Source organism: Gymnoscopelus microlampas, assembly GCF_963454915.1.
Source record: "Gymnoscopelus microlampas genome assembly, chromosome: 11".
NCBI classification, from domain to species: domain Eukaryota; kingdom Metazoa; phylum Chordata; class Actinopteri; order Myctophiformes; family Myctophidae; genus Gymnoscopelus; species Gymnoscopelus microlampas.
Window position 1 is genome coordinate 23,199,166 of NC_139948.1, and position 12,500 is coordinate 23,211,665.

At 41.5% G+C, this 12,500-nt stretch overlaps 1 protein-coding gene across 1 annotated transcript in view; it reads right to left on the bottom strand.

Moving 5' to 3' along the window:
• Positions 1-8,373: 8,373 nt before the first annotated feature.
• LOC311055044 (homeobox protein Dlx4a-like) overlaps positions 8,374-12,500 on the bottom strand; it is a 14,736-nt gene continuing 10,609 nt past the window's right edge. The window contains exon 3 of the mRNA XM_084071118.1: positions 8,374-9,100. Within this exon, the coding sequence (XP_083927244.1) occupies positions 8,843-9,100 (258 nt within the window). The 3' untranslated portion in view covers positions 8,374-8,842. The remainder of the gene's footprint in view (positions 9,101-12,500) is intronic.

Sequence of the window (12,500 nt, forward strand, 5' to 3'; positions counted from 1 at the left end):
GAAAGGAATGTACCTCGTCCCTCAGAGAGAGAGAGAGAGAGAGAGGTTTGAGAGAGAGAAAGAGAGAGAGAGGGAGAGAAAGAGAGGGAGGGTTATATCCTCAGGATTTGACTGTGAAGGAGGGTGAAGTTGGTCTCACACACACACACACACACACACACACACACACACACACACACACACACACACACACACACACACACACACACACACACACACACACACACACACACACACACACACACACACACACACACGTAAAGGTGGGTAAAGGTGATCTCAAACACACACACACACACACACACACGCGCGCGCGCACGCACGTGTTGTGCAAGTATTACTTCTGTAAAAAAAAATCTAGCTAACCTGTGCGTGTGTGTGTGTGTGTGTGTGTGTGTGTGTGTGTGTGTGTGTGTGTGTGATTATTTAATTTCATATTCACATTTGTCATACTACGGACAGACCTCTGACCTCACGCTCATGTCCCATGACTCAGCCGTAACCATATAAGGAGCTATGCCCAAATATGGAGTGTGTTGTCTAACCCCTATGTGTCTTCATGGCATCAGCAAACAAATCAGTCAGCCCATATATGGGCATATACCGATGACATCGGGATCTCCATATATGGGCATGAAAGGGACAAGGACTGACAGATACAGAGATCTCCATTTATGGGCATAAAAGGAACTCTCCATATATGAACATAAAAGGGCTGACAGATACAGATATCTTGGTCAACCATATAGAGTTTAGGTCCATATTTCAACTTTTGATCATCATGCAAGAGCTATTTTCACTATTTTGTTTTATTCTTCTAATAATAGCCTAATAAAATCATGTGTATCCTGCAGACCGGTCAGGCCCTAAGCGCTGGGTGGGCGTTTTGCAGAAACCAAAAAGTGGAAGAGACAATCAGCGTCTGTCAATCAGGGCCCTGATCTGGATGCATACACGCATGTACACAAATATATACACACACACGCCTGTAATATATTTTGATTTTACACATAAGAATATGCATGCCTGTGTGCTTTTGCATTGAGTGCATGTGTGAATGCATCCGTTTAATTCTAGCATCTCTGTGTGTGTGTGTGTGTGTGTGTGTGTGTGTGTGTGTGTGTGTGTGTGTGTGTGTGTGTGTGTGTGTGTGTGTGTGTGTGTGTGTGTGTGTGTGTGTGTGCGTGCGCGTGCGTGCGTGTGCGTGTGTGTGTGTGTCTTAGTTTGTGTGTGTGTGAGTGCGACTGTGCGTGTGCGTGTTTGTTCACCACGGGCCAGGTTTAACAAGCTAATATAAAGTGGCCCCTGCAGCTTAGAACTTGTTTTAATTAATATGTTTTCCTTCTCATCTCTCTCCGTCACTGGATCTTTTTCTCTCTCCCTCCTCCTATCTCTGCCTAAACCTTTTCCTAAATCTGCCTCTTGCTGTCTTTTTATTCATAAACTACTTTTTCTTCTCTTTCTCTTTTGTACTATCTTTCTTTTTCCGAATCTCCTCCTCTCTTGCCCTTTGAATGTATCTTTCCCTCCTTCAATCTCCCTCTCATTTAATCTTCCTCTATCCCTTCGTCCCTCTGTCTCCCTTGCTCTCTTCATCTCTGAACATCCCTCTTAAGACTAATTCTTCACAAACAACACTGTCATATGATGGAGTATAGATTACATTTGATCAAAATATCTTTGTATCACTGTCTCTCACTGTCTCTCACTGTTTCTCACTGTTTCTCACTGTTTCTCACTGTTTCTCTCTCTCTCTCTCTCTCTCTGTGTACACACTTATCTTATGTTTCCCTGCGTTTCTGGGCAGCAGCAGGGTTTTAACAGTGTGCAAGGAGGTCTACATTCACACTTCCTGTTTGTGTTATTTATCCCTGCACTGTAAACAGGGATGCAGTAAACAGAATGTTTACTGCATGTCTCTACAGGAGTCTAGTCGTCTATAAGAGAGTCTATAATGTGTCTGTCTATGTGTCTCACTGCCAGCAGGCCACAGAAGTAGCTCCACTATTACTACTCCATACTATCCATATTTGTTTAATTCTTTTTTAATTCTTTAACTGTAAAGTAATTGTATAATGGAAGTAAATCGGGCTCTGATGAGGCTTAAACCTTACCCAAATGTGGAGACATACGTCTAGATATTTCATATGACTGATGTCACAGGCTGGATAGAGCTGAGGAAGAGCTCGTTTAGCTCCAAACGTCACAGCAACTCTTGGTGCAATAAAGCAGTCGTTCTCTGACTTTTTCATGTCAAGGACCCCCAAAATGATATGTATCTGGCTGCAGACCACCATCTCAGAAATAGTTTGTGCCAGGGACCTCCAGAAACAAAGATTTGAGTAAATGATCTTGACACTTTCATTTCACCACAGTTTGCAAAAGGTTGTGTCAAAGGATCTCAGAGCCCTATGGTGGACTAACTCATATCATGAATTATGAATGAATGAATTATGGACAGTTTATCAACAATGAGTTGATAGACTGACGTGTACAGTCTATCAACAGTCAAAGAGTCAGCAGTCAACAGTTTGCAGGTCACACTCATCTCTATAGTCTATAGATGGCTACAAGACAAGGCAAGGCAAGCTTATTTGTATAGCACATTTCAGCAAGGCAATTCAAAGTGCTTTACACAAAACAGGCATAAGGACTGGCCAAGTGGCTCCATGGTATCCCAAGGAGGGATAAGTCTTTGAATGAACGTGTTCTTGCTTATTGTAGAGAGGATGAGAGGTGACATCTGACTGATTTAAATGAGCAGGGCTTAGCAGGTAATCATTTTGAGAAATGAAGTGTTGTTGCCCGACTCGAGGAATCAGAACTTTTCACATTTATGGTGCCGCTTTAATGGTCTGAAGGGTATGGCGTATCATAAAACCATATCATATTGTTTGGACCGATCAGCCATCAGAATTGAGCGATGACTAGTGCAGAGTGGGTGGATTTATGTGATGTATTGGGCGGGTCAATCTGCATTAATTAACTAAATTAATTATTTTGACAGTCCTAGTTTCCACAAAACTTCTCTAATATTTTTTTCTGATACAGTATGAGTGGAGCAAAGCCTGTGTGAATGCGTTGATATTTGAGGAATGGCAGGCTTGCTCAGTCTCACAGTTGAACTGTCATTTTAAAACGCCTATATCACCGACTGATCCTCGAGGCTTAGCTAGAAGCCAGGGTTGGTGGCTACATCCTTGGAGGGACTCTTGGTTGCGAAACTCGTTTGGATGATGATGGTGGGATTGTAACGGACCCTCCGTTTGTTTATATGGAAGACCTTTATTGTGAAAACCCATGCTAGCCGATATCACTAGCCGATATTGCTGCTCACAGAACACAGCTCTGCAGAGGACTGTGATTGATGGCATTGAGTTCACCTGTGTTGCTGAAGCCAGCATTTGGGCTACTTAGCAGAGACACTAGACCGCCTCATTCAAACATTGCAGCCCGGTCAAACAATGCTCAACTTTAAGTGAAATATGCACCTTATTTGGGACGGACGGGACAGATAAAAGTTGTTTGGCCACTGGCAGGACACCCAGGACGGACGGGAAAGCTCTTCAGTGACTGATTGTGAGTGACGTTTGATCTTTCCAAACAATATGCCGACGTGAAATCTGTATGGAATCTGGGCTTAACACTTTGCAATGTGTTGTTTCAGTTATGCTATCAAAGAAAATGCCGTGCCATGGTCTTTAAGGTTTTAGCACCCAGCTGGAAGGGGAACAAGGTACATGAATGAATGTCTTTAAATGTTATGAAATTATATTGTTGTATTGATGGTTACTGGAGTTTGACATGGTCTTATTGTTGGGTTTTTATTTGTCATGGTTGATACCGTTGTCACTGTATTGCATTTTGATAAGGTTTGAGCTATGCACAGTAATGATTTATTGGATGTATCATGTACTCAAGGTTATTTTTGTAGACCTACTGTGTATGTTTAGACTTGTGTTGTATAATGTGGTGTTTTATGATTATTTACGCTGATGCTTTCTTTTGTCCCTTCTCCCCCTTTGTTTCAGTTTTCACGTTGATTTATTAAAGATCCTATAAATTCATCAGTTGGACTTCACCATTATTTCAGCCTGGGTTCGCTACAGGGATGAATACTACGGACCTTAAGCGGCGTGACAGCGATGTGTCTGGAATGCCTGAATTCTCAGAAGAGGTGGAATCCTTGTCATTGGAGGCCAGGAGTACCAGAGCAGAATGGCCCATGGTAAGAAGAAATTCTTGATTTCTTGAGTTGAATGAATCTAGCGAGCATGTGAGATACAGAGCACACTGACTGGCAGACATATTAGGGTATACACTGTATACCCTAATATTTTGACTTGATGAGGGCTGTGACCAGTTGCGGACACACATGCACGCTTCCAGCCATTGTCATAACTACAGTATATCACTTTATTATTTTAGTTTATTATTAAGAAGAATAGCTACTTTAATTATTGATATTACAGTTGCAGGCTACAAGACATTTGGTATGAGAGGTGAAATAAACAATGCCATTTTTGTTTAAGGAGCCCCAATAAGCCATTTGTAAGTAGAACAATAACATTTCAAGCGGAGTCATAACGGGTAGTATGTTTTTACTTTTCTAAAAACCATGTTGGGGGCCGCATTGGACCTCTTTTGGGGCCTCATTAGCCCCCAAAAACTGAGTTTGACACCCCTGCGCTACGACAACAACCTGAGCGTTAAGGACCTCAGCAACGGGATCAACACGCACTCACTGCCGCCAAGAAGGACAACGACTTCATCTACTTGAACACCGTGCCTGATGTCAAGGACCTAGAGCCCATCAATCACTGCAATGCATTTCGGGCCAAGGCCGCCGCCGTCACGGCCTACAGCATACATGGGCAACTGGCGGCCCGGGGGCCACATGCGGCCCCCACCTTCACTTAATGCGGCCCGCAGGTTAATATCGGAATACTGATACATTATTGATTTCAGCTGTTACAATTCCAAACATGCAAACATGACCCGCTTTAATTACTTCAGTCTATATTAGTAGCTTAATGACTAGTATTAAAATTATATTGTCTTTTTTTTTGTCCAGTGTATTTGTATTTAAGTTAAAATGGTTAACATAAGTATAACTAAATGCATTTGAAATTAAATAAAAATGTAACTTTTCAGGATTCCAATTTAGATCAATTTAGATCATTCCATTCAACTCGATAGAGACAGAATCGTAGATCATTCCTCCCACTAGTCTCGGTAACCCCCAGATGTCAAACGTAACCGAGTAGGTTCTGGTGGCCAGAAATACCTGGTGGGTCCAACCGTTCCGAGGTCTCGATTTGTGGGTCCAACCATTCCGAGGTTGCCGAATTTGCGGGTACGACCGTTCTGAGCTTGCCGGATTTGTCTGGGGCGAGTGGACTTTTGTGGCTAGACATTCGTCAGTTTGACCGTTCTGACGTCGCCGGATTTGAATTTTTAGGCCAAATTACCGACCAATGTAACTTCCTCACTCAGTGACTGACTCAGTCCGTCAGTCCGTCAGTGACATTTGTGTGTATTGGGCTGGGATTGGGATTTCTTCAGACATATCAGGGAGGGATATTAGAAACTTAATTTGAAATGATTAGAAGGAGGAAAGGGGGTGAGAGAAGTGAAAAGGTAACAGAATAGTAAAACTAAAAAGCTTTGTGCCAGTGTTTAACCACTTGGTTAATAGACCCAGGGGTCTAGACTCTATACGCGGTCCCCTCCTTTTTTCCCTCTACACCAAATGTATTTGCTGAAAATAGGTGGTCTACAAGCTCACAATGCACCACAATGCTTCACAATGCTTCACAACGCACCACAATGCAACAAGTCGTAGTGATCTTGTAGATGTGCTATTTTTGCAGAATGTTTGCCTATTATGACATGCTCAGAATATAGTGCTTCATGTGGTTCATTATGTTTTTCAATAAATTGCACAATGCCTTTGTAATGTGTGCCTCTTTAAGAAAGAAACTATGGCTTACCGCCAGAGTTGGGACTCTGAGTCTTGGCCATAGAAGGCTGCCTGGCTGGGAATGGTTGACTCCACAGTTGGACCAAACCAAACCGTTTTAAAATTATATTTTATGTGAGGGGAGTGGTGGTTGGTGACATGCAGTACAGGACTTGAACCAGCTTCAAACCTATGATGACATAACTGGTATGTGTGCCATGTTCGTGTAATAACAGATTCAGCCACCAGGGTGCACCTTCTCAAACAATTTACAACTTTGGTTTTTAGTTGATACCATCGTCATACACAGAGACTTACAATATAAACAACATTTGAAAAGGTGAATATTTTAAAATCCCATAATAATAAATACTATCACTAAAAAGTGAAAGGGATGAGATTATTTTGCTATATAGGCTGCAGAGGAGAGCCTGACATTGGAATGTGGATATCATCTGGATCACCTTAATAAATACAAAATATATAAGCTATTAGGTCTTTCACGTGTGTGTGTGTGTGTGTGTGTGTGTGCGTGTGTGTGCGTGTGTGTGTGAGAAAGAACACACACACACACACACACACACACACACACACACACACACACACACACACACACACACACACACACACACACACACACACACACACACACACACACACAGTCTTCTTTTTTTCCATTGACCCCTCTCGTGGTCAGTGGGTCTATGACCTGCCTCACATCAACATGTCTCTCTCTATTTTGCAGACACGAGCTAACAGGCTAACAGGGCAACACACCTGCAAGTCATTTAGATAAACGGCCCTTTTCATTGTCAACCAGTAAACTGTCAACGAAGAGTCCTCAGTGATCCACTCCTCCTCTTGTTCTACTTCATGTAGCCTACTCATGTGATCGGGAAAGTTACTTTATAAATAAATGCAAATCTGGTTTACTGACTAGCAGTGGTGTAAAGTAAGTACATTTGCAATACTTTTACTTCTACTCCACTACATCTCAGAGGAATATATTATACTTTTACTCCACTACAATTATTTGAAAACTTTAGTTACTTTGTAGATTTTGATCATTTTTTATTACAAAACACAGTAACCACTTCAGTCCTATATGTTTCGGCCATTTGAAAATAGCTGATCTACAAGCTCACAATGTGCATTGTGAACTTGTTGATGGAATTATTGTACATGATATCATTTTATCTATATTATAAAACAACATATTCAGGATTTTCGGATATTTTTAATATCAAAAAAGGATGATACAATGATAATGTAGCTAATTAATGTAATTGCTTTATGAAATGTATCTGTAATGTAGGCTAAAGCACAGGTGCCTCCAAAATGTAGCAATAAAATATTTTCACTGGCGTTCCATCACAACCTTGATTTAATTATTGCAACGGGATAGTAGTCAGTAATTGAAGCATCTCTCCCCTCATTTTCATCTGAAATAAAGCAAGTAATGACCTGCTTTTAAAAGGAAAAAAGCAACATGCATTTTGTCCATCTTTTCCTTTTTTTCTGTCAGGTAATGGTTGCATGTGCCGTTGTCGTAAATCTGCATAGGCCTATTTGATCCTGTTTGTCAAAACAAATAGACTTAATTATGGGCTACTACCCACAAAAAAAGGAAAGAAAACTGTAATATGATAACTGTTTTAAGGTCACTGTAAACTGATAATAGTTAGCAATTTGTGGAAATATATTTCTGTAATCCCCTGACGTGTGATCCGTTACTTCCGTCATCCTCTCGTCTACTGTCGGCTGGTGGAGGGATCTATTCCCAACAGCCTGCAAATTACACATAATTACCTGCTCGTCGTCGCAGTGAAAGCTTAATTCAACAAGCTGTGCCCTAAATTACCTTTAATTGGGGTGGTCATTTTATAAAATCATTGCCAATGCTAGCCGACCCATTCTTCGCCTCTCCAGATGTTTGAGGGAGTGAGGGATGTGAGCCGTTTCTTGTGATTTACGACTCTTGTGATTTCTTGAAAACACCTTGGGTTACCTTAGGCGTAGGGTATTTTTTATTATTATATAAACGCCCAAAACAATCTGATTCAGTGTGTTTTGTTTAATTTGAACACTGTAAAAGCCTGAGTTGTAATTGATATCTACATTTAAATGGATAAATGAACATTGAAGATTTTACGTTTGAATTGTTACAGTTGCTGAAAGTAACCGTCCATCTTTATTTTAATATGTTTAGTGTTTTCTCTCACTTTTCATTAAACTTTAATTATCACCCCCATTAACAAATGTAATTGCTGCACACCATCAGAGAGAAATACATGCGACATTTAACAGTTTAATTTCTGAGACAGTTTACATTAAGGAAACTCAGCTGGTCAGTATTTGCTGTCATATGAAATTACTGGGGATTTGAAGACAAGAAAAAAAAACTAGCTCTATTGATGATCACTGGTGATTTATTTAAAACGGCGTACAATATTTTGACCCACAGCCATTTCCATTGGCAGAAATGTATATTTCTGAGACCCTCAGATACGCTGGAAAGTCCAACTGTCAGGAAACACAAGTTTATAAAGTCTTTATTCAGTTCTTATTAAGGCCACCGGCCCACAAAGTCAAAAAACACAGAATATATGAAACCGATAAGACCAACCGGCTGAAGATCATTCATCATGGGCAATGACAAAAAACAAGAACCAAAAAACTGGAAGACAAGGGAGACTCCAAAGAAGGACTCAATGGGAGAACTGAGATGCTGCTCGTAATCAAAGTCGTATCCACTTTTACACAATCAAGAGTTAAATGAAACACATAGTGTTGCTGTGTACCTTGACCTAAAGCAATACTTTGTCCGAAACATGTTCTTGTTGAATGTGGCCTCCCTCCTCTCTCTCCTCCCCTCCCTCATCACATCATTTGAGTCCTGGGCATGGAGTCCTGATGATGATGACTTGGGTACCAATGTCCAAAATTGTTCATGTATCCACCGGAGTGCACAGGCGTGCCTTTATTGGCCATGGAGATGTCCCACAGAGGAGGGGGCATCCCGGGGGAGCAGGGCGAGGCAGAGGATGCTGGGTGCAGGTGGTCTCCTTCAGGTCCACAAGGACCATTCTTCATGATCTTCTTGTACTTGGAGCGCTTGTTTTGGAACCATATTTTCACCTGGAGGAGGGGGGGAGAGAGAGACAGGTGTTATAGTGATGATTGTGTGCAAGTCTCTGTAAGCTGGGGACATGAAGAAGCTCAATATACAAAAAGTGTACATAGATGTTAAGGCCAGACATTATTGCACACTGATAAAAGCCACAAAATGAGAATATGTCTGTGTGCAGCCGGGTATTGGGCTGGCCTCCTCAGCATATAAACTGTATTATGCAGTATTCGTTTTCACAGCCATCCAGCTATTATTCTGCACTGTGTTGGTATTAAGCCAACTATGTTGTCGTTGCCTAAAATAATTGATATTCCCAGTGTTTCCAGCATGCATGCAAATTGGGCGTCAAATTATGTGAATATGCCTGCCGGGCAACATGTTAGCTTTGCGGGGATGACGATGAATTATAAATAATTACTTGCACTCAGTGAACAATGCTTTGATCTAAAAACAAGTTTTAACAGCGATATAAAAGAGAAAAAAAAACATTCAGCCAAGGATTGCATTGCCAGGAGAAATGCGCCTAGCCATGCCCTGGGCCAAACTGTAAACACAGCAACACAGAGAAAGATGAAAGAATGAAATAAACAAGCGACAGAGATTTCATCCTGGCACTTTGGTTGTTTGTGTCTTTTTCACACCGACAATTCTTCAGAAATCGAATTTACGGATATTTGGTGAACAGTTGACGAGGTTGGAGATGTGGCACCCACATCGTTGTAAAAATGATATCCTCGTAAAAAAAATCTCATTACAGTGCTCATTCAGATCGATTATAAATGTGTAGAAAAAAATATCAGACCACCCGACAATCAGAAAATTGTCTTATATGGCCACAACTGACTTAATTTGAAATGTGGTTAGGCTATATCACAAAGAAGGAATGCAACATTTGACAACATTTTATGACAGCATCTTTCATTTTTCGAGTCATTTCAGTGGAGGTAAATTACAGCCAGTATGAAATTAGTATCGAGGCTGGCAAAGGCATAAAACCCAAACTACCCACCCACTTCATAAATGGGCAAGGTGGTTCTAATTATAGCCTATTTTTTATTATTCAAGCATTAACTTGAAATTGCATCATAAAGTTTCAGATGGCCATTATAGTTCTTTTGTTATCATTTCTAAAGCAAAGTGCACACAGCATAAACTTCAGAGTTAATTTATTTTAGTACTCCTTGAGTTAAAGTAATACTCAGGATGTGCACTGTGCAGGTTACACTGCCCTTAAATGCAGTTTCTATGTCAAACATAACAACAACAACACATTCATAAAACCGCAGCTCGCATAATAATTAAGTTGAGCGGTAGGTCGCAGTGGAAACCAAACTGAATAATGTGGATCTGGGCTCATGAGGCTGGTAGTCAATCAACAGCACGTTAAGTTAATGTGAATATTTGTGTGGTAATTATTGGTTTCATATTCCTTCAGTGACTGACATAGGCTGTCTGAGAGCTCCACTAATGAGACTCACATCGAGGAGAGGGGGGCGGAAGGCTGAGAGACAGTCCAGGTGACACCGCCTGTGCAAGGATGAGTACAACTAATGAGAGTGAGTGTGTGTGTGTGTGTGTGTGTGTGTGTGTGTGTGTGTGTGTGCGTGCGTGCGTGCGTGCGTGCGTGCGTGCGTGCGTGCGTGCGTGCGTGCGTGCGTGCGTGCGTGCGTGCGTGCGTGCGTGCGTGCAGTATGCATGAATATGTTTTTTGATGTGCATGTCATGGCCTCGGCATGCATGTACAGTGTATGTGAGTGCCAATGCACACAAGTGTGTATCATCCATGTTCATTTGTGTATGTGTGTGTGTGGGGTGGGGGGTTAATGTGTACTGCATGTGTTAATGCATGTTTTGATTGTAGGTTCCTGTTGGTGGGGTATAATAGAAGAGAGAGAAAAGGAGAGAGACGGAGTGAGGGGGGGGGGGGTAGAGAGAGTAAGAGTGTGAGAAAGATGGAAGAGAAGAGAGAGACAAGAAGAGAAAGATGGGAGAAAACAGAGGACACTCAGAGTGAGGGACAGATGAGAGAGAGAGAGATATTAAAGAATGAGATACAGACGGGAGAGAGACAGTAAGAATGAGATACAGATAGGGAAGGAGGGAGAGAGACAGATAGGGAAGGAGGGAGAGAGACAGATAGGGAAGGAGGGAGAGAGACCGATAGGGAAGGAGGGAGAGAGAGAGAAAAAGAGAGAGAGAGAGAGAGAGAGAGAGAGAGAGAGTACTCATCATAACAGTACTAATCACATGGAGTAGTGCTTTTGGAGAGGGAGAAAATTGTCACTGGTGATGAATGCATGTAGCGATATTCTAGTGTGTGTGTGTGTGTGTGTGTGTGTGTGTGTGTGTGTGTGTGTGCGCGCGCGCTTGCATGGGGCGTGTTTGTATGTGCATTTGTCTAAGGTTGCGTATATGTCTTTTTGCACAACTCTGTACAGTATATGTGTGTGAATACCTATATGCATGTTTGTGTGTGTATGCATGGATGCATACATGCGTGCGTGCGTGGGTGAGCTTGTGTGTGTCAGGTTAGTCAAACAGTACTTGTGTCAAATAGTGCTAATTATTCTTAGTGTTTGTTTTAACCTGCTCAGTGTGCCAGAAGGGTGGGGTTTGGTAAGGTCACAGTGACTGCCAAGTTTATTGAAAAATCTAATTAGAATACCAATATCTGACAACTCAACTGAACCGTCTGGATGCAGTAAGAACTCATGTAAACTTTGACTAGAAAATTAACATTAAAAAAATATTTAATCAATAAACCATCTAAAATAAACAATAGAGCTATTACATCTACAAATGCTGTTCTAACCATTTATTGTAATATAGCAAAACTTGTCTATCCAGGGTAATTTGCCACTGAGGTTGATATCCCGGATGTTGAAGGTTCATGTTCCGTTTGACACATGAATGCATGAGTATACACATGTAGTGATAAACATATGCTGTACACTCAAGTTTACAGTGTACCAGCACAAGTGCGTTGTCAGACATTATGACAGGGCTGAAGAACACGGAACAACTTTAACAACTTTCAATCTGCACTATTTTATGCATGTCATTATTATATGCGGAGTCTGGGGGGGGGGGGGGGGGGGTAATTAAATGTACATTTTAGCCGACCTACAAGCTTGAGATGCAACGTGAAAGTGTAAAGTATGGCTTAAGTGGTTTGGGTCCTGATTGATTTCACAGTCAGTACAAAACACGAGCCCAAGTTAGAAACCAGTTGCGAACCAAATATATACGGCTCACCTATGGAGTAATTACAAGGTTAGCAGCATGCAAAAACTCAAAGTAGCATATAATGATGCTCTACGGTTGCTGGTGAGGGTACCAAGATGGCACAGTGCCAGTCAGCTGTTTGTTAACTTGGGGGTACCTACCTGTCAAGCCCTACTAAGAAAC